General features: G+C 40.3%; 1 protein-coding gene across 1 annotated transcript; it reads left to right on the forward strand.

Moving 5' to 3' along the window:
• Window positions 1-461: 461 nt before the first annotated feature.
• Window positions 462-19224, forward strand: LOC115216657 (60S ribosome subunit biogenesis protein NIP7 homolog). The gene is made up of 5 exons (XM_029786160.2): window positions 462-692; window positions 3489-3575; window positions 5002-5140; window positions 6624-6764; window positions 19011-19224. Exons 1-5 carry the CDS (start codon window positions 637-639, stop codon window positions 19128-19130), a joined length of 543 nt encoding a protein of 180 aa, XP_029642020.1. The 5' UTR covers window positions 462-636; the 3' UTR covers window positions 19131-19224.
• Window positions 19225-24289: the final 5065 nt, after the last annotated feature.

The raw sequence follows: 24289 nt of genomic DNA on the forward strand, positions 1-24289 counted from the left end.
GTCCATTATCTAAAACCCCATGTGATGCTGGAACATTCATACTCTTATTAAAAATAAGCAGGATTTTTTGTTGTAGAACCCACAAGGTCAGTCCAGATCTACAAGACCAATGATGAAAGGCGTTCCAACAATAACCATCCCGCCTTTCTCCCCTTACTTATAACATTGTATTATTGTTCTGCCTTTTTTTCAAAGGCGACGATATGGTTAGTTTGAGGGAGATTTTGTTGCCATTTCTAGCAGCTCGGGCTGGCTTCACCTGTATTTCTCATAGCAGAGAGGATGACAGAAAGAATGGAGAAAAAAATTTATAGTGTACTTCCAGCTTTTATAACTTGTCCAATACATAGAAGAATTAAATGAATGCGAACTCTATTTGGTTTTACCAATGATAAAGAGAAGGGGGCTTTGTTTTTTAAGAAGAGGTTTTTATTTTATTTTATTTTATTATTATTTTTTTTTAATCTAAGAACCGTTGACCTCCAATCATTAAGAAAATTTCACGTAACAATTCTGAAAGAATTAATAGTTTTACAACCGGAAGTCATTGAAACACGCAGGCGCATTGGAGAGAGAGAGAGAGAGAGTCCTAATTCCTCCACGTGTTTTCGTCTCTCACAAGAATCCTTCGTAAAGATGAGGCCCCTCACGGACGATGAATGTAAATTATTTTTTGAAAAATTAACTAAATAGTAAGTAAATATATTCTACGTTATCACATTATTGTCAAGTCATAGATATTTGCCTCCTTATCTTGTTTCCTAAGTATTTATCGAATATTGTTTACCAAGTACCTACATTATATATATATATATATATATACCGGAGTAAGCACATAAATGTGAAACAAGGTCGAAAAAAGGAGTACTCAAATACCAGAGGTAGAGTAATATGCTTTATTTAAAAGCAGTAGAAATATAACAAAAGCTGTTACTCAGAGTTTCACGTTCCTTGTTAACAAAACTGTCCGACGAACGGAAACGTGAAACTGAGTAACAGCTTTTCTCATATTTCTGCTGCTTTTAAATAAAGTATATATATATATTATATATATATATATATATATATATATATATATATATATAATATATATATATATACATATATACACACACACAGAAATGGCACATACCTTTGAGTCAAAACGAAAGATTGCCATGTATATATATATATATATTTGTTCATTGAGTTTTTAAGAAAATGGTAAAATTAACTGGCATTTGTATATTAGATATTTGTGTGGTTATATTTCTTAATATGACTACGAAGAGTGTGCTCATGACCGATGTAATACAGAAGGAATCACAATAAAATGTTACCTTCATTGAATTTAGAAATAATTATTTTACTCAAGTAACACTAAGTTTGGTAATTTCCTATTTGACGTTCGTTATTTCAATAAAACGTTTCATAATTTTAAGTGGTACACACTACGAACAGTGAGTAAAAAGTGAGGGCAGATGTTAGTCTTATTTTGAATAGAGTTTCGCTATGGGTCACACGTGAGAATTCTTCAACAATCCACGGCGGTCGCACCGATAGAAATCGCTGAATCTGACAAACACCGAGCCAGTGTCGTAATTGTATGCTTTTCATTGATTATCTGCTGATCTGGAAGTATTTCGTTGGGAGGCATTCTTTCGAGGAGCAGCAAGGTGTCCAAGAGATATGCTAACCGAGTTAAATTGAGATCGAAACTAAAATAGATTCGATTTACGAACATCAAATAGGAAATTATGTTGAGTTCAATTAAAGTGAGTTAATTACTATTTTGTGGCATATTTTATCGATATAAAACAGCGCACCTTAGTACTTTGTAGATATTGGACGATGCCACTCATGTAAGGTAGTGTAAGTAATACGTTTTGGGTCAATGAAGGCGTGGGAGTGGTTATGTGGTAAGTAGCTTGCTTACCAACCACATGGTTCCGGGTTCACTGCCACTGCGTGACACCTTGGGCAAGTGTCTTCTACTATATAGCCTCGGGCCGACCAAAGCCTTGTGAGTGAATTTGGTAGACGGAAACTGAATAAAGCCCGTCGTATATATGTATATATATGTATGTGTGTCTGTTTGTGCCCCCAACATCGCTTGACAACCGATGCTGGTGTGTTTACGTCCCCGTAACGTGGCGGTTCGGCAAAAGAAACCGATGGAATAAGTACTAGGCCTACAAAAATAAGTCCTGGGGTCGATTTGTTTCCACTAAAGGCGGTGCTCCAGCATGGCCACAGTCAAATGACTGAAACAAGTAAAAAAAAGTCTGATTATTAAGACTAATTAAACTGACTTAATTAGTGTTTTATACTATATTTTATTGACAATAAAATTCTATACTTTAGAATTTTTGGCAGAGTTTTGACTTCCTGGTGGAATTCTTGTTTAAGCACCCCATATTACTTCTCATAACTTATTTTCCGAAAAGTTTTGCGAATTTGTGTCTCTACATATGGGGATTCCTTCTGCCTTGTGGTCTTCAAGAATACGAACCTCAAACATTTCCTTGAATAGGAACAGCATGTTCCAGTCAACTTCCAGAACACAGGAACTCAATCATTGCATATATCAACGAATGGTGGAGGCGCAATGGCCCAGTGGTTAGGGCAGCGGGATCGCCGTTTCGATTCCCAGACCGGGCGTTGTGAGTGTTTATTGAGCGAAAAAACCTAAAGCTCCACGAGGCTACGGCAGGGGATCCTTGCTGTACTCTTTCACCACAACTTTCTCTCACTCTTACTTCCTGTTTCTGTTGTACCTGTATTTCAAAGGGCCGGCCTTGTCACTCTCTGTGTCACGCTGAATATCCCCGAGAACTACATTAAGGGTACACGTGTCTGTGGAGTGATCAACCGGAACCCTCATCGTCGTAACCGACGGAGTGCTTTCACATATCAACGAATGACTCACTCTCTCTTCTCATATAATCACAAATATCTTATGGGTACTACTTGAGAACAGTGATCCCTGTGTGTGCGCGCACACGCATCCGCGCTAGCTACTCATGACTAGTCGATCCTACAACGACTACCTATCAAAGTAAATAAAACACAAAATAAATGATTTTTTAAACAAAGTAAATAACGAACAAAAACACAAAGTAAGGATCGACTAGCTAGCGCGGATGCATGACTACGCGAGTGCGCGCACCGGGACCACTGTTCTCAAGTAGTGCCTATCTTATGTACAGACATGGTTGTGTGGTTAAGAAGTACTCTTCCTAACCACATTTTAGGGGTCACAATCCAACTGTGAGGCACTTTGGGATAAATGTCTTTTACTAAAGCACCGAGCCGACCAAAGCTTTGTTACAAGATTTTGTAAATGGAAACTGAAAGAAGCCCACCGACTGTGTTGTGTCACTTTGCTATGAAATTACGCAATAGTTGTAAATAAGCGTCACCGTCATACGACTGGTTCGTTCCCATTCTTCTTTCTATGTTAATTAGTTTCATATAATCAAATCTATTTCAAAATTTTCTATTTTCAGTATTGGAGATAACATTTCACAACTGTTGGAAAGAACTGATGGAAAGTATTGTTTCCGTTTACATAAGGAAAGGATTTATTACTGCAAGTAAGGCTGTTTTGTTATTTGTCTATATATTCTCTTTCTGTTTATTTTCTCTTTCCTTTCTGTTGAAGAGCATAGGCTCAAAACATAAAAGACTTTCTCACTTTCCTGAGTGTCAAACTAATACACCTGCTTGTTGTTCATATTCCTGTCTTCATCTTTTGTTTTCATGTAAATTTCAACTAAATATATATATATACACACACACCACCACCAACTCATTGAAACACTTCTTAACCACATAGCCATATCTCCCATGTTCTTAAAACCTTCTTTCTCTCCCATTAAGCTTAGTTTGGCTTTCTGATCTCAGTCTATATTACAGGGTATAATCACCCTGGCTAATGTAGGTCCTGTGCTCAGCTGTCTCAAACAGAAAATGCCTAGTAAGGACCCCTGTCCAGGATTAAAGATCCCTTGCTGTGGGTAAATATCTTCACTGCCTAGTAAGAGAAAAGCTAAGGAGAAAAACCTTGTAACAAATTCAGAATAGAGCCCCTCAGTTGGTTTGGTGTTCATCTTGATGCTCTTCCAACAACTTCAGTAGCTAAACATCTTTGGATTATACCAAGAAAACCAAGAGAAGGGGATTTGGTTTCTGAGTAACCTAGCATCTCTATACAACCAACCTAGGCTTGTGTCCTGGAGGAGTTACTTCAGCACATTATCATTGTTGTTTAACATCTACCTTCCATGCTGGCATTATTGTGAAAAGTAACCGTAATAGAATGGAGAAGTGATTGTCTCTCCATTCTGCTATACTACATCTTTTGAGACAGATGGATGCCAAAGAAGTTCAGTGCTTAAATTCATGCTGACTAAATGGAAATACACCAGTGAAGCCATAACAATATATTTTATAGATAATATTAAATGATTATTGATTTAAAATGTATACATGCCATGCTTGAGGAGACCTATTGAGTGAAGTAAAATCAAATCAAATCACAATCAAATGGAAATTGTAGTTGTGACTGATGCCAGTGCTGCCTGACTGGCTCCTCTGCTGGTGGCACGCAATAAGCACCATTCATGCATGGGTCGTTGCTAGTGCCCCCTGACTGGCTCCCCATGCTGTTGGCACATAAAATGCACCATCCAAACGTGGTCGATGCCAGTGTCATCTGACTGGCTCTCATGCCGATGGCATTTAAAAAGCACCCAATACACTCACAGAGTGGTTGGTGTTAGGAAGGGCATGCAGCTGTAGAAACACTGCCAGATCAGACTGGAGCCTGGTGCGGCCTCCCTGGCATGCCAGTCCCCAGTCAAACTGTCCAACCCATGCCAGCATGGAAAACGGATGTTAAACAATGTTGATGATGACATTCATATTCATTCTTAATATATTTTGGTAGGTTTTTGGTAGTTTCTGCTCAGTGCATCTGTGCCATTTTATTTTCAAATGTTTTTTTTTGTGGTTTTTCAGAGAAAGTTTAATGAAAAAGGCTTGTCATGTTTCCAGAGAGAACTTAAGAAGTTTTGGCACCTGTTTTGGCAAGTTCACCAAAACTCGCAAATTTCGGCTTCATGTCACTGCATTGGATTTTCTTGCTCCTTACGCTAAGGTTTGTACATTGTTCCCTTATTATCTTTAAAATAAAAAAAATATAGAAGGTAGATGTCCAGATTGACAGAGCACTTGTACTATGTATTGCATTCTATTTTTACATTCTGAATTTAAAATTTCCTGGAAGTCTTTTGTATTCAGCAATCCAGGAATCAATAAAAATAAGTTATATGTACACATAAGTGGGCTGGTTACACCCCTGGCATAGGCCACGAGGTTATGGTCTTCTCAAGCACAGCATATTTCCAAAGGTCCCAGTCACTAGTCATTGCCTCGGTGAGGCCTAATGTTTGAAGGTCATGCTTCACCACCTCATCCCAGGTCTTCCTGGGTCTACCTCTTCTACAGGTTCCCTCAACTGTTAAGGTGTGGCACTTTTCCACACAGCTATTCTCACCACATGGCCATACCAGTGCAGTTGTCTCTCTTGCACACCACATCTCATGCTTCTTATGTCCAACTTTCCTCTCAAGGTACTTCCACTCTGTCGAGTATGCACACTGACATTACGCATCCATCGGAGCATACCGGCTTCATTCCTTGTGAGCTTACGCATGTCTCCAGCAGTCACGGCTCATGTTTCACTGTCATGTAGCATGGTTGTTTGTATACGTGCGTCATACAGTCTACCTTTTACTCTGAGCGAGAGGCACTTTGTCACCAGCAGAGGTAAGAGCTCTCTGAACTTTGCCCAGGCTATTCTTATTCTAGCAGCTATACTTTCAGCGCACCCTCCCCCACTACTGACTTGGTCACTTAGGTATATATACATACATACATACATATGTGTATATATATATATATATTTATGTGTCTATGTTTGTCCCCCCAACATTGCTTGACAGCTGATGCTGGTGTGTTTACGTCCCTGTAACTCAGCACTTCGGCAAAAGAGACTGATAAAGTCCTAGGGTCAATTTGCTCGACTAAAGGTGGTGCTCCAGCATGGCTGCAGTCAAATGACTGAAACAAGTAAAAGAAAAGAATACAGTAATCCCTCGCCATATCACAGTTCACCAATCATGCACTCAGTACATCACAGTTCACCTATCGCAGACTTTTCTGGCTAATACATGTAATTTTATATCACTGGTTTCTGCAGCTGATTAGCATTTATATCTTTTTAGATTTTATTTCTGAGGGAAGTTTTGGAATGTAACACCCACAATAGTCAAGGGGTTACTGTGTGTGTATATATATAAATTAGAAAAAAAAAACACCTTTTATCAATTCAAAATGAACAATTAAATTACACCATCTAGAAAATTACATATAATAGAAATATAAAAATTAAAATAATAAAATACCGATGATTAAGTAAATTGCAAAACAAATAATAAAAACCTATATAATTGGTAGAATAACGACACGTGTTATATTCCCTCAAATAATTATTATATATATGTATATAAATAAATGTGTGTGTAAGTATATATATATTGTGTTATAATTGACCATTTAAATGTAATTTCTCTCACTAGTACAAAATATGGTTGAAGCCAAATGCAGAACAACAGTTCTTATATGGAAACCACATAATGAAAGCTGGTCTTGGCAGAATCACAGAAAATACTGAGCAGTACCAAGGTGTTATCGTATACAATATGAATGATTTGCCTTTGGTAAGTTTTTAAAAAAATTTTTTAATACAAGCACAAAGAAATGCATGCCTTTCTATTTACATATACACAAATCTTGCACACAGTGTGAAATAATTGGAAACCAAACTGTTGTATAGAGTAACAAGTTCTTGGCAGAATGGACCTGCATGAATGAAAAACAACGAACTGTTTCAGGATCATCTCATAATCATTTCAACGTTCACTCTTCCATGCTTTTTTGGATTGGACAAAATTTTCTGCAACCGGATGCCCTTCCTGTTGCCAACCCTTACCTGTTTTCCAGCAAGGTCATATTTTCCTATGACCAGACATGACTTTGTGAAAGGCTGGAAATGAAGTACACAACCTGTATGACAGATTCATCTACATCCATCAAGTGATGTCAAACCAAGGGGAGAGGCGGTGGGGAGACACATTCAATAGGCACCTTTTCAGTTTAGCGTTGCCTTACTGGCACTTGTGCCCGTGCTAGTAGGGTGCCAAGAGCACCATCCGAGCATGATCGTTGCCAGAGCAGCCAACTAGCTTCCGTGCCGGTGGCACATAAAAGGGCACCATTCGAGTGTGATTGTTACCAACGTCGCCTTACTGGCACATGTAAAAAGATTCGAGCAAGGTCGTTGCCAGTACTGCCTGACTGGCCCCAGTGCCGGTGGCACATAAAAAGCACCCACTACACTCCTGGAGTGGTTGGTGTAAGGGAGGGCATCCAGCTGTAGAAACTCTGCCAAATCAAGATTGGAGCCTGGTGCAGCCATCAGGTTCGCCAGCCCTCAGTCAAAATCGTCCAACCCATGCTAGCATGGAAAGCAGACGTTAAACGATGATGATGATGATGAATGTTATGGTAGAAGGCACTTGACAAAAGTGCCAGACTGGGTCTAAACCTAGACTACATGAATGGGAAGCAAACTTCTTGACCATACCCCACCATCTTAAAGGAAAGGAAGGACCTGGTTAAATAATGCTTTAAATACACTTAATCTGGGGAGGAGGAGAAAAAAACTTAGTTACAGGTGGAATACCGTTGATTAGAGTACTGACGATCTTAAGTATACTATTGCAATGGTGACTTTAAAATAATTTGCATGAGTTATTCCCCTTATATACCTCATCCATATTACGAGAAAAGTTTGAAGAACGGTTTGTTTCGTTCGTTTCGAATACCTGCGGGTTATAAGTTATAACTTCGAAGAAAACACAGTGATTCTTCACTGGTGGGGTCTTATATATAATGGCGTATAGAATACTGAGTTTTTAAAAAATTCTTGGATGTAGGGGAAAAAGTCAAAAACTGCCCATGATATGTAAACCCAAATCTTCTGTAAACTTGACAGAGATTCTAATCATTATAGCAAAGCCACACTTCGAATTGTCACCATTCATTTAGAAGCTGAGTTCTTACTGGTTTGTTGTTTATGTTATAAAAATTTAGGAACTTCAAGAATTGAAGTAAATTAGTTTAATGTTGGAACTCAAAGTAGATAAAGCTTTAAGTAGCAGCATGAAGAATACTGGGTTAAAAAGAACTTTTGGATGGAAGAAAGTTCAAAGCTGCCAGTGGGATTGCACACACACACACAAACATATATATATAAAGGAGTGTAGGCTTGGAACGTTAAAGACTTTTTCACTTCCTGGGCATTAAACTAATACATCTGTTTGTTGTCTACACCACCTGTCTTCATCTTTTGTTTTTTTTGTGTGTGAATTTTCCCTATATATATAGGACCCCCTTCAGTCATGAATGACCTACAAAGTTCCCCTCTCAGGCATAAGTCCAGGCATGGTTGTTTGTGGAAGGCCAACTGTTGCCCATGCATACCAGCCTCTCCTCTTGATGCTACTGATGTTATCCAAAGGAAAAGCAAAAACTGATCAATACAGCTTGGCACCAGTTGCATTGCAACTCATTTCTATAGCTGAGTGAACTGGAGAGATGTTAAATAAAGTGTCTTGCTCAAGGACACAACCCAGTCCAGGAATCAAACTTGCTACCTCATGATTTGACGCTGACCACATTCATAAGAAAGCAAGTACATAAATGCAAAACAAGGTGGAAAAAATAGTACTCGAATACCAAAGGTAGTGTAATGTACTACTTATTAAAGCCAAAAAAGGAAAAAAATCTCCATAAACTGTTACTCAGAGTTTCACATGGCCATTCATCGGACAGGTCACATGAAACTGAGTAACAGATTTTTTTTTCTGGCTTTAGTAAATTCATCATTTAGCGTCCGCTTTCCATGCTAGCATGGGTTGGACGGTTCAACTGAGGTCTGAAGCCAGAAGGCTGTATCAGGCCCAGTCTGATCTGGCAGTGTTTCTACAGCTGGATGCCCTTCCTAACGCCAACCACTCCGTGAGTGTAGTGGGTGCTTTTTACGTGCCACCTGCACAGGTGCCAGACGGAGCTGGCAAGCGGCCGCGGATGGATGGTGCTTTTTATGTGCCACCGGCACGGGGGCCAGGCGAGGCTGGCAACGGCCACGATCGGATGGTGCTTTTTACGTGCCACCGGATTATATATATATATATATATAATTGGAAATAGAGCCGTTGTATAGAATAACAAGAATAATAGAATAAAGTTGAAAAGGTGCCCATCGAATGTGTCTCCCCACCGCTTCTCTCCTTGGTTTGACATCATTTGATGGATGTAAATGAATCTCCCTGTCATACAGGTTGTGTACGTTAGTTCCAACCTTTCACAAAGTCATGTCTGGTCATTGGAAAATATGACCTTGCTGAAAAACAGATAAGGGTTGGCAACAGGAAGGGCATCCAGTTGGAGAAAATTTTGTCCAATCCAAGAAAGCATGGAAGAGTGAACGTTCAAATGATTATGAGATGTTCTTGAACATATATACACACACATATATATATATATAAGCACAGACAAAAGCTATGGTTAAGAAGTTGGCTTTAAAAAAAAGGAGTTTCAGATTCTGTTCCACTGCATGGCACCTTGGGCAAGTTTATTCTGTTATGGTCTCAAGCCAACTGAAGCTTTGTAAGTGGATTTGGCTGGCTGGAATGAAAAAAGCCTATTGTGTATGTGTGTGCTTGTTTTGTCTTGTCATCATATAATAGTTGTAAATCAAATGAGTGTCACCATAATGCAATCAATGTCATTTGTTTCCCATGTTCCTTGAAAACATGTCCAACCACAGGGAAAATATTATGTCGCTTGGAAATAGATGAGACTTAATGACAGTGAGGAAATCTGCCTCATCAAATTTCTTCTGATCCATGTGAGCATAGAACAAAAAAATACACATTAATAGGATGATGATCTTGATATTTGTATAGTATTCGCTGCAATCCTGAGATCCCAGGTTCAATCCCAGTGAGAGGTATCTTCGGCAGTCATCTTATACGGTAGCCTCAGGTTGACGTGTGCCTGGTGTGTGGAATTTGGTTGGTGCACACTGTATAGAAGTGGCGGGGTTTGGCTTAGTAGTTAAGGCATTGAACTCATGCTCGTAAGATTCTGGTTTCACTTCCTGGACTAGGTAATGTGTTGTGTTCTTGAGCAAAACACTTCATTTCATATTGCTCCTGTTCACTCAGCTGGCAAAACTGAATATTCCTGTGACAGACTGGCGTCTGGGGTGGGAGGAGTACATGCATCAGAAAATCCGGGAAACCAGCCCTTTCAGTCCATATGAGTCAGGAAGGAGCTCAACCTCTTTTATCTTACTGTATACAAACCTGTCATGGATTGTAACTACAATTTGAAGATGCAGTCTTGTCACATATTGTGTCTGTGGAATACTCAGCACCATGAACATTTATCTAACCAATACGTACTTCTAAATGCTCATCATCTAAACCAGTGGTTCTCAACCAGTTTTTCTCTATGGACCCCTTTGGTTATTGTTTTATTCTGGTAGACCCCAACAGCATTCAGATTATTCTGTCCAACGTAATGCTTATTTATTTGCATTGTTTTGGATTAGTCATGCATTACCTTTTTGTGTTGAGATTTCAATGTTGTCATCATCATCATCGTTTAGCGTCCGCTTTCCATGCTAGCATGGGTTGGACGGTTCGACCGGGGTCTGGGAAGCCAGAAGGCTGCACCAGGCTCCAGTCTGATCTGGCAGAGTTTCTACAGCTGGATGCCCTTCCTAATGCCAACCGCTCCGAGAGTGTAGTGGGTGCTTTTATGTGCGGCAACAGCCACGATCGAAAAGGTGTTTTTTTACATGCCACTTGCACAGGAGCCACTCCAGTGGCACTGGCAACGACTTCGCTCAAATGTTTTTTCATGTGCCATCAGCACAAGTGCCAGTAAGGCGACACTGGTAACGATCAAGCTTGAATTGTGCTTTTTACATGCCACCAGCATGGAAGCCAGTTAGCTGCTCTGGCAATGATCACTCTCGGATGGTGTGGTTTAAAAAGTTTACTTAGCAGTTACATAATTCCAGCTTCAATCCCACTGTACCGTCTATTGAACTGGTGTCTTCTCCTGCCTCCTCAGGCTGACTAAATTCCTTGAGTAAAATTTAGCTTGACAAACCTGTGCAGTTATGTGTGATGATTATATAACACTTTTTGGTTATGCCCCATTTGTAACTCTATCTTATTTACCAAACTATTTGCTAAAACCAATACATCCTAAACAAATTCCCAATTTTTAAATGATATTTTACAAAAATTATTAATTCATCATCATCATTATTGTCTAGCGTCCGTTTTCCATGCTAGCATGGGTTGGACGGTTCGACCGGGGTCTGGGAAGCCAGAAGGCTGCACCAGGCTCCAGTCTGATCTCGCAGTGTTTCTACAGCTAGATGCCCTTCCTAACGCCAACCACTCCGTGAGTGTAGTGGGTGTGTTTTATGTGCCACCAGCACAGGTGCCAGGGGAGGCTGGAAACAGCCATGATCGGTTTGTGCTTTTTACGTGCCACCGGCATGGAAGCCAGTCAAGGCGGCGCTGGCATCTGGCTACGTTCTGATAGTGCATTTTACGTGCCACTGGCACAGGTATCACGTGATTGTTAAATCTTTAGAATGACATTATAGGATAAGTGTGAGAGGCTGAATATGGCCAGTCCCAATATAAAACGGGCAGAATATTTAGACTAGATATGGCCAGTTTAAATGCTAAAAGGTTAAAAACTCGTTCTGTAGATACTTCTTTCAAAGTTCCTATTTTGTTTTTCACACATTTACTTGTGTAACCTGAACTGTCGTCATCATCATCATCGTTTAACGTCCGCTTTCCATGCTAGCATGGATTGGACGATTTGACTGAGGTCTGGCGAACCAGATGGCTGCACCAGGCTCCAATCTTGATCTGGCAGAGTTTCTACAGCTGGATGCCAACCACTCCGAGAGTGTAGTGCGTTCTTTTACATGCCACTGGCACAGGGGCCAGTTAGGCAGTACTGGCAATGACCTCGCTCGAATGTTTTTCATGTGCCAGTAAGGTGACGCTGGTAACGATCACGCTTGAATGCTGCATTTTACGTGCCACCGGCACAGAAACCAGCTAGCCGCTCTGACAATGATCACGCTCGGATGGTGCTCTTAGCACCCCACTAGCACGGGGCACAAGTGCCAGTAAGGCATCAAACATTATAGAAAGGAACCAAGCAGCTTCTTGCAATAAATCCATCCAAAGCAAAATTTTTACATGGACCTTTCTCTTTTTTTTTTTTTTTTGTACTTGTTTCAGTCATTTGACTGCGGCCATGCTGGAGCACCGCCTTTAGTCAAGCAAATCGACCCCGGGACTTATTCGTTGTAAGCCCAGTACTTATTCTATCGGTCTCTTTTTGCCAAACCGCTAAGTAACGGGGACATAAACACACCAGCATTGGTTGTCAAGCAATGCTAGGAGGACAAACACACACACATATATATATATATATATATATATATACATATATACGACAGGCTTCTTTCAGTTTCCGTCTACCAAATCCACTCACAAGGCATTGGTCGGCCCAGGGCTATAGCAGAAGACACTTGCCCAAGATGCCACGCAATGGGACTGAACCCGGAACCATGTGGTTGGTTAGCAAGCTACTTACCGCACAGCCACTCCTGCGCCTCTAAATAAAACTATATGGATCCCCAATTTTGCTTGCATGGACTCCCAGGGATTGTATAGACCTTGGTTGAGAATCACTCATCTAAGCCAAAAAGAGAGTCCTTTGGTTTCATGTCATACCAGTAATTGAAAACCTTATATTTTTCTGGTGATTGGACTTATTGCAGCAGTAACGGGCCCTGGGTGAGGAAACAAACTATTTAATTACCTATAAGATACAGGCATGGCTGTGTGGCTAAGAAGTTCTCTTCCCGACCACATGGTTTCAGGTTCAGTCTCACTGCATAAAACCTTGGGTAGGTGTCTTTTAACTAAAGCCCCACATTGACCAAGGCCTTGCAAATAGATTTGATAGGTAGAAACTGAAAGAAGCCTGTTGTATACATTTGTGTGTTGTGTTTTGTATGTCCTTGTTGCAATGTATCGTTAGTTATACAACAAGGACATACAAAACAACACACACACACATAAATGTATACAGCAGGCTTCTTTCAGTTTCTGCCGATCAAATCTATTTGCAAGGCGTTGGTCAATGTGGGGCTATAGTAAAAGACACTTACCCAAGGTGTTATGCAGTGAGTCTGAGCCACACAGCCATGCCTGTATCATACAAACAAACTCCCCTATTTCCAGTTTTCCATAAAACCTGTCCAGTTGTGAGGATATATTACTTTGCTTGAAAAACAAGTGAGGATCAGTGACAAGAAGGGCATCCAGTTGTAGAAAATCTACCTCAACAAATTCTTATTTCTTTACTGCCCACAAGGGGCTACACACAGAGGGGACAGACAAATGGATGAAGTCGATTACATTGACCCCAGTGCGTAACTGGTACTTAATTTATCGACCCCCGAAAGAATGAAAGGCAAAGTTGACCTCAGCAGAACTTGAACTCTGAACGTAATGGCAGACGAAATACTGCTAAGCATTTCACCCTGCGTGCTAAGGTTTCTGCCAGCTTGCCACTTGCAACAAATTCTGTCTGATCCATGCAAGCGTAGGAAAGTGGACTTGAACCCTTTAGCATTTTTTACCAGCCATCATCATCATCATCGTTTAACGTCCTTTCTCCATGCTAGCACGGGTTGGACGGTTCGACCGGGGATCTGGGGAGCCAGAAGGCTGCACCAGGCTCCAGTCTTATCTGGCAATGTTTCTACAGCTGGATGCCCTTCCTAACGCCAACCAGTCCGTGAGTGTAGTGGGTGCTTTTTACGTGCCACCTGCACTTTTTACGTGCCAACCCAGCCCAAATATTCTACCTGTTTTATGTTTAAATTGGTCGGATCTGGCCTCTCACACTTATCCTACAATGCAATTCTAAAAATAATAATCACATCATCGAAATACCTAAGCTGTTAGGTGATGCATGATTAATTCAGAACAATGTGAATGCATAAGCATTGCATTTAGCAGATTAATCTGAACGGCACGTAAAAAGCACCCACTACACTCACGGAGTGGTTGGCGTTAGGAAGGGCATCCAGCTGTAGAAACATTGCCAGATAAGACTGGAGCCTGGTGCAGCCTTCTGGCTTCCCAGATCCCCGGTCGAACCCTCCGACCCATGCTAGCATGGAGAAAGGACGTTAAACGATGATGATGATGATGATGACGAAAGGGTTAAAATGTTGCAGTGTTCATAAACAATAGGTGGGCCCATGCAGTTGCTAAGTGATATCCAAGAGATTGGAAAAGGGCTTCTTGGAAGGCCTCCATGACAATGGGAAAACAATTTGGTCAAAGCAGTGGTTCTCAATTTTTTTTTACCTATGGATCGTCTTAGCCATTTGATGTTTAAAAAAATCCTATCGCATTTTTATAATTAAATATTATTTGGAATTGTTTAAAAAATTGTTGATGTATTTTGTGTATTGTAGAAGAATAACTGATTTATTGCACATAAATTTCAACAAAAAAATCATATATGAACCCCTGTTGTGAACCACAGAGTTAAACAATTTTGGACAAGGTAGAAAAGAATAGCAGAATCAAGAAAGTGTTGGAGGTGCATTGTGACCAGCAATGTATAACATCTGATAGTCTGGTCATACAATTATATATATATATATATAAATCAATTTGCAGGTAATACTCCACACCAAACATGAATTAATAAGGAAAGCTCATTTATTAAAAAATACAAACCACTGCTGAAGAGGATATAAAAAAAGCACTAATAATACACAAGTCTCATTTTCCTGTGAATTAGTTATTGTGGAATGTTTGTTTACTTAGGCTCATTCTTAAGGAAACCAAAATTCACGTAACAGCTATCATCTATCTTATTTACTCCTTGTTAACAAAGAAGGGATATGTTTTAACATGTTCAGTGGGACAAAACTAGCACTGATTGATAACACTTTTATCTAAACTATTTTATCACTTGTTCATATCTCTCTCAGTGGAGAAAAGCTTTTGTGTGACCTTCTAGCATGACTGCCATGTAAGCTTAATTTATGAATGTTGACCAGTCAATTTGTACATTAACAGAGAGTTTTATGAGTCACACTCCTACTTTAAAACCAAGCTATTTCCATAGCAACAGCCAGAATAGACATAATTCCATAGATTTAAACACTTTTGAAAATCTAATGTGAAAGCGTATTCCTATATTTTAAAATATAATTCTGATTTAGTCTATTCAGGGTTAGGGTGGTAATGGAATGAAAGTGGATGAGAAGTAGAGTGATAAAAGAGTGGCAATAATCATCATCATCATCATCGTTTAACGTCTGTTCTCCATGCTAGCATGGGTTGGACGGTTCGACCAGGGATCTGTGAAGCCAGAAGGCTGCACCAGGCTCCAGTCTTATCTGGCAATGTTTCTACAGCTGGATGCCCTTCCTAACGCCAACCACTCCGTGAGTGTAGTGGGTGCTTTTTACGTGCCACCTGCACAGGTGCCAGGCGAGGCTGGCAACGGCCACGGTCGGATTGGTATATTTTATGTGCCACCGGCACGGAAGCCAGTCGAGGCGGTGCTGGCATCGGCCACGAGTCGGATAGTGCTTTTTACGTACCACCAGACCAAGGATCCTGGCTGGTTCAATTCGATTTCGATTTCGCTTTTGCTTACCCCAACATGTCTTCGCAAGCAAAGGGGGTTGGCATGGGTGCCTGTCGTCGGATGAGGTTCTATATCGACTTCGCTTGCCTCAACAAGTCTTTGTGTCCAAGGGAGGAAAGGCATTCATAAGTGGGCTGGGCTTACTTGTCCTGCCTGGTCTTCTCACGTACAGCATATTTCCAAAGGTTTCGGTCGCTGGTCATAATAATAACGATAAACTACTTGTATACAGTACTAAATACCTCGTTGGAAACTAGTTAAAAAGCAGGCAGAAAGTGGCAGTGAAAGCAAAAAGTGCATGTGTAGTTCACGAAAAATTACAAAGAAATAAAAAAGTGAACAGTGAAAGAGTCAAAAAAGTGCTTAAGTACATCTGGACAAATGTTGGTGAATCTTAGGAACCCTCAAAGAATGCTGTGTCCTGACAGCTAACAATCGATGTGGGTAGTTTATTCCATGCTTTGACAATTTGATAGAAGGGGCATATGGAATGCCATTACACAGGTGCATACCTTAAGGAGAAGAACAGAGGGTAATGAAGGGTTAAGTTGATGGAGACTTCATCATCATCATTTAACGTCTGTTTTCCATGCTAGCATACCACTAAGCATTTCGCCTGGCATGCTAACAATTCTGCCAGCTCGCCGCCTTCTTTTGTATGTATATATTGTCATCACTTCTATGAAGTTTGAGATTAGCCTTCACCACTTCATTGCATGTCTTTGGTCCCCATCTCTCTCTTTTCCAGCTATTTCAAGTACACACTACTTTTTCTTATACAATTGCTTCACATGTCTACATATAGCAGACTTCACTCTTGTATCTTATGTCCAGTATTCTCATCATCATCATCGTTTAACGTCCGTTCTCCATGCTAGCATGGGTTGGACGGTTCGACCGGGGATCTGGGAAGCCAGAAGGCTGCACCAGGCTCCAGTCTTATCTGGCAAAGTTTCTACAGCTGGATGCCCTTCCTAACACCAACCACTCCAAGAGTGTAGTGGGTGCTTTTTACGTGCCACCCGCACAGGTGCTAGGGGATGCTGTCAACGGCCACGGTCGGATTGGTGCAATTTACGTGCCACTGGCACGGAAGCCAGTCGAGGCTGCGCTGGCATCGGCCACGATTCGGATAGTGCTTTTTACGTACCACCAGTCCGGGGATCCTGGCATCTGCCGGGTGCCAGTCATAGGATTGGTTCAATTTCGATTTCGATTTCACTTGCCCCAACATGTCTTTGCAAGCAAAGGGGGTTGGCATGGGTGCCTGTCGTCGGATGAGGTTCGATATCGACTTCGCTTGCCTCAACAAGTCTTTGTGTCCAAGGGAGGAAAGGCATGCATAAGATTTTCTCTGAGCTCATTTGTGCTTTGTTATTCATGCACGCTAACATGACACCCAGCAGGGCACGTTCACTTATTTCATTCTATCCATTGCAAAGCTTCCACATTCAAGGCCCACATTTCACGACTATGCAACTTTGCACTTTATATACAAGCATCATACAATTTGGCCTTTGCCCTGAGATAGAGAGGAATTCCTTTTGACCAGTTAAGGTAATAGTTCCTTGATCTTACTCTGGTTACCATGCTTTCCTACAGAGTTCATTTTACCATACAGGCACAGGACAGACATGTCAGCAGTACAGACGGCAATTTTTAAAAGCTCTTCGATTCTGATCTCAGTTCCATTTTCCCTTTCTTCTACCACTGTACAATACAGCATTTTTCATTTCAAGTCCACATCTGTTGATCTTGCAAATATCAGCTAATGTCCATATTGTTTCCACTAGCTTATTTTAATGCAACAGTTTAACAATATACACCCAATTACACCATTATGTTCCACTTACTTTATCTGTTAACCCTTTCGATACCAACTCAGCTGAAACCAGCTCTGGCTCTGAGTACAAATGTCTTGTTTTCATAAGTTTTGAATTGAAATCTTCCACCAAACCTAGTCACAATTTATGTTCCTAACGTTAGCTGAATGATTACTAAGTTATTTTACTAAGTTCTTTGTTATATATAAAGAAACACAGAACATCTCAAAATAAATACAGTAACATCATCATCATCGTTTAGCGTCCGTTTTCCATGCTAGCATGGGTTGGATGATTTGACCGAGGTCTGGCGAATCAGATGGCTGTGCCAGGCTCCAATCTGATCTGGCAGAGTTTCTACAGCTGGATGCCCTTCCTAATGCCAACCACTCCGAGAATGTAGTGGGTGCTTTTAAAGTGCCACCGGCACGAGGGCCTGTCTGGTGGTACGGGCAACGGCCACGCTCGAAAATGGTGTTTTTTATGTGCCACCTGCACAAGAGTCAGTCCAGCAGCACTGGCCACGACCTTGCTCGAATGTTTTGTTCACATGCCACTGGCACAAGTGCCAGTGAGGCGATGCTGACAACGATCACGCTCAAATGGTGCTCTTTACGTGCCAGACAGCTGCTTTGGCAGTGATCCCGCTTGGATGGAGCTGTTAGCACTTCACTAGCATGGGTGCCAGTCATTGAATTTGGTTCAGTTTTGATTTCACTTGCCTCAACAGCTTTGAATCTGGAAATTTGTGGTTGCAAAACAAAATTTGACACTTTGGTTATGGTCAGCTTTTTTCTAACTCAGTATGCTTGGCTGTGTGGTTAAGAAGTACACTTTCCAATCATATGGTTTCAGGTTCATTCCCATTGTGTGGCACCTTGGGCAGGTGTCTTCAACTAAAGCCTTGTGAGTGGATTTGGTAGACAGAAACTGAAAGAAGTCTATCATATGTATGTGAGTTCATGTTTCCCCTCATCTTCAGATGTTTTCCAGATGTAACAAATTCCCACTGTTCATTTGGGCATTTGCTTGCAGTCCACCTTTTGAAAGCTTGTCTCAGTTTCTTGATATATTGCACTGTCTCCATGCATGCTTACTGATGTTCAAGAAAGGGGACACATTTAAATGGTGTTTTGTTTTTAGTTCTCTCTGCATAACAATGCCTGGGCTGTTCACTTGGAAACAAAGTGAGAAGTTGGCATCAGGAAGTAAAACGATTATGATAAAAAATTAAAACTTGCTCAAAAACACTCTTTCAATTGTTCTTAAAATTATATATTTCAGGGATTTGGAGTAGCATCTAAATCAACACAAAATTGTCGGAGAGCAGACCCAATGGATATTGTTGCGTTTCATCAGGCAGACATTGGAGAATATCTCAGAAATGAAGACAGAATAATCTAACTTCCTTTTTTTAAACTCAACTGTATTATATTTTTAGATGTATATATTTATATTGTTTTGCCCATTCATCTAAATAAATCATTTGAACTTACAAGCATTTCTTTATTTTTTTGTTTAATATCTTTTACTTGTTTCAGTCATTATACTGTGGCCATGCTGGGGTTCCATCCACCTTGAGGCACTTTAATCCAACTAATCAATGATTTATTTTATTTTTAAGCCTGCTGTTTTTTGCCAAACCGCTTAGTTACGGGGATGTAAACGCACAAACACTGGTTGTCAGGCAGTAGTGGGACACACACAATAGGCTTCTTTCGGCTTCCCTCTACCAAATTCACTTGCCCAAGGTGCCATGCAGTGGGACTGAACCTTCAACCATGTTGTTGGTAAGCAAACTTCTTACAACCCAGCCAGTGTAAATTTTTTCATTTAAATTCATTAGACTTAGCTGTGTGTGATTTTGTAACATTAACCCATTAACATTAAAACCGTCCATATCAGCCTAATTATTCCACCTGTTTTATGTTGAGATAAGCCATATCTGGCCCCTAACACCTACCCTACGATATCATTCTAATAACTAATAGTTATGTCAGAAAAATCTGAAAGCTATAAAACAATTTGTGGTTAATCCTAATAGTGTGATTAACTCTTTCGTTACCAACCCGGCTCTGGCTCTGAGTACAAATGTCTTGTTTTCAAAAGTTTTGAATTAAAATCTTCCACCAAACCTTAGTCATAATTTATGTTCCTAATATTAGCTGAATGGTAACCAAGTCATTTTACGAAATTCTTTGTTATATTTATAGTAATTGAAAGAAGCCCAAAGCATCTCAAAATAAATACAGTAACAAAAGGGTTAAATAATTTAAATGCTAAAGAGGCAACTAGAGCTTCCAGTTTCATTCCGCGCAATTCTGCAAGATGGTTAATTATTTAAACTCTTTAGCAATTAGAACAAAATCGTTCTATGTGGTTTTGAAACAGGACACATATGAAAAGGGGTTTCAAAAACACGTAGAACGATTTTGTTATCTTGTATTTCTTTAAAAGATTTTCACACTTGTCAGAGTATTCGTTTATTGATTTGGGATATTGTTTGTTCAATTTCGGAAAATGTGTGAATCACTTCCTTTTCAATTGTGTGACAAATATTTGAAGCATCGATTCAAAGCTTTTGATATGAGAGGAAACTAACTGGAGCCTTGTAGTTCCAAGTTCAAATTATTTAAATAACTAAGTTACATCTACTAAAAATTCTAAATCCTTTTGAAACTTTTATCTTCCAGTTCTACAATAGGAACACTTTTAATCTCCATAAAAATCTTTACTTTTTCCTTCAGTTCATAAAATCGCTTAAGCATTTGGGCCTTAACCGCCTAACTTCACAATGGTACAATAAATCCCCTTATTCAGCTTCAAGATCTTTTAAAAATTCTTTAAATTCCCTATTATTCAACCCTTTGCTTTTTATCAAATTAACAGCCTTAGTTACAACCACTATTATATTTCCCAACTTGAGAGATTTTGCACATAAACTTTCCATATGAATAAAGCAGTGACACATAGGCGCAGGAGTGGCTGTGTGGTAAGTAGCTTGCTAACCAACCTCATGGTTCCGGGTTCAGTCCCACTGCGTGGCACCTTGGGCAAGTGTCTTCTGCTATAGCCCCGGGCCGACCAATGCCTTGTGAGTGGATTTGGTAGACGGAAACTGAAAGAAGCCTGTCGTATATATATATATATGTATGTGTGTGTTTGTCCTCCTAGTATTGCTTGACAACCAATGCTGGTGTGTTTATGTCCCCGTCACTTAGCGGTTCGGCAAAAAGAGACCGATAGAATAAGTACTGGGCTTACAAAGAATAAGTCCCGGGGTCGATTTGTTCGACTAAAGGCGGTGCTCCAGCATGGCCGCAGTCAAATGACTGAAACAAGTAAAAGAGTAATAAGTTTTCGGATCCAAAAGACGCTTCTTAAATTTATTCTAAATCTGAGCTACGAACCCTTTTTCACAACCTACCATAGATGGTGTGCTGTCTGTAGCAAGACCACTCATTTTTTCATACAGTAAATTAAAATCCTTTAAAGCTGAGTCAACCATTTGAAATAAATCTTCACCTCTAGTTTGTTCCATGCATTAACTTCAAGGCAAGAAATCCTTCCCAAATGTTGAGTTTTGCAGTTATTCCACTTATAAATATTACCATCTGAGCAGCATTAGACAGATCAGTTGTCTCATCAACAGCTAATGAATACAATACAAATTTTGCTAAATCAGATCTTGGGAGAAATTTGAATGTCATCAGCAATATCTTTAATGCGATTGGAAACAGCTCTTCTTGTAGGCTAATATTTCCAAACAAAGTTTTTCTGGGCATATATTCTCAACAGCAGTAAGGATGCATTCTTTCACGAATTCACCATCACTACGTGGTTTTAAAAAATTTTTATTTTATCTAGTCTCAGCTCACGAGCTGTGGCACCACCATTTCGACCATCACCTGCCGGAGCGTCGTGGAGCTTTTAGGTGTTTTTGCTCAATAAACACTCACAATGCCCGGTCTGGGAATCGAAACTGCGATCCTATGACCGCGAGTCCGCTGCCCTAACCACTGGGCCATTGCGCTTTTTTAGCAATATCTTTGCATACCACATAATTAGTTCGAGTTACTGATTCACTTTCAAGAATCGACTTTTTGAAAAAAAGCTTGCCTTTTGGTCAGATTTTCTTTCAAGAAGGCTATCTTGGCTAAACGTTCAGATACTTGCAAGCTTTAATAGGTCTTATGCTTACTCACAAAATGCCTTTCAATATTATGCTTTTTATGAACGGCTACTTGTTCATTCGTTGTAAATAAGGCGCAGGAGTGGCTGTGTGGTAAGTAGCTTGCTAACCAACCACATGGTTCCGGGTTCGGTCCCACTGTGTGGCATCTTGGGCAAGTGACTTCTGCTATAGCCTTGGGCCGACTAATGCCTTGTGAGTGGATTTGGTAGACGGAAACTGAAAGAAGCCTGTCGTATATATATATATATATATATAATGTGTTTGTGTGTCTGTGTTTGTCCCCCTAGCATTGCTTGACAGCCGATGCTGGTGTGTTTACGTCCCCGTCACTTAGCGATTCGGCAAAAGAGACAGATAGAATAAGTACTAGGCTTACAAAGAACAAGTCCCGGGGTCAATTTGCTCGACTAAAGGTGGTGCTCCAGCATGGCCGCAGTCAAATGACTGAAACAAGTAAAAGAGTAAGGCACTTGTCTATTTCAATAAAAAAAAAACCTTCATCTTTTTTTTTCTCTCTCCCTCTTGTCCAGACAGATGTTGATAAGCGAGTGGGTAAGGAAGGGCGATAACTGATAAGCCGATGACATGAAAGTAGTTCCTGTTGACCTTTCTTGACACTGACTGATAGCAAAAATTATTTTTCACTGCTTTTTCAGAAAAAAATTTAGTAATAATTTTTTTTATAATTCCTTTCACAAAGCACCAAATTAATAGTTTCTGTTTCGATGAAGTTTTACTAATTTGTTTTTGATTTTTAACAGATTTTAAAATATTTTTTTGCTTACCGATTGACAGAATGAGGGTGAGTGTTGATTTCGGAGATTTTTTTCATAAAAATGTGAAAAACAAAATAGGGAGTGGGGTTCTTGGCACAGTATCTTCTACAACGATACAGGCAATATATTTTTAGTTCTCTCAGCTAGAGTGTACTTGACTTTCAAGGGGGTCGTACAAACCTAGCAACGTGTTTCATAGTGATAACAAAATTTCCATTCAAATGGCAAATTACTGGATGATTTCTGTTCAAGTCTGACCGTTTTAAGTCATAGTGGAAACACGACCTATGTTGCAAATAGGCATACGAGTATTTTATGATATTTTGTACATACATAGGGGGACAAGTGGCCGTGATCGTCTAGAGGTTAGGACCCCACGTTGTGGCCATGGTAACCCAGGTTCGAATCCTGGTCACGGCAGTCCATTACCTTTTAATGGTGGTGCCCCAGCATGGCCACAGCTCGTGAGCTGAAGCTAGAAGAAATGAAAAAAAAAAAAATGAGTATATCAGCCTGTGGGTGAAACAAAATAGGCTCACGGGCACAATTGCGCTCACAGGTGGGGGTTAACCAACCCCTGTTCTAAATTAATTGAAATAAAGGCAGTGTATTCCAACCGATGTGAAGGTGCATGGCTCAGTGGTTATAGTGTCAGGCTCAAAAAGAGGTAGCGAGTTCGATTCCCAGACCTGACTGTGTGTTGTGTTCTTAAGCAAAACGGTTTATTTCACATTGCTCCAGTTTACTCAGCTGCAGAAATGAGTTGCAATGTCACTGGTGCTGAGCCGTATAACTCTTTGCTTCTCTCTTGGATAACATCAGTGGCATGGAGAGGAGAGGAGGCTGGTATGCATCATCATCATCATTGTTCGACCGTGGTCGAGACAATGGAATTTACTATGTTACGCCAGACTTCACGGTCCATCATAGCATTACGGAGGTCCTGTTGCTGGATGCCTGTGTCCCTGGAGATTACATCAGGGTAGGAGAGTGTGCGCCCTCTGGTATTGCGGGTGGATGGCTTCCAGAGGAGAAGAGTTGAAATGACTTCTTTTTCAGCTCTACAACAATGTCCAGCAAACTGGACTCTCTTACCTTTCACAAGAGATGACACAGGTGGTAGTTTCCCATATATTTGCATTTTGGTTGGATGGCGCTTCCACAAGAGATTTTGAGCTCTCATAAGGAGGCGAGTGTAGGTTCCATCCAACCGCCTCTCAAGCTTCTTTGATAATGTCCAGGTTTCTGAGCCATATAGTAGAATTGGTTCGACTGTGGCTTTGAATATTTCAAGTTTGAAGTCTCTACTTAGATTTGATGACCAGATCTTATGCATGGACAACTGGTCTTGCAAAAACAAACCTTGCCTGGACTTGTGCCTCGGAGGGTAACTTTCTAGGTGCAATCACATGGTCATTCATGACCGAAGCGAGTCCTTTATTTCAACAGAAATGGTACCAAAAGGGTTAAAAATTCAATGATTGCACTTGGGAAGCAAAACTAAAACAAAACTCATTGGCCTGGCAAAAGATGTGCCAATTCCTGTCATACATAGAAAACACAAACACAATAAAAGAAAACACAACAAATAG

This window comes from Octopus sinensis, linkage group LG10 (assembly GCF_006345805.1).
Source record: "Octopus sinensis linkage group LG10, ASM634580v1, whole genome shotgun sequence".
Taxonomy (NCBI): domain Eukaryota; kingdom Metazoa; phylum Mollusca; class Cephalopoda; order Octopoda; family Octopodidae; genus Octopus; species Octopus sinensis.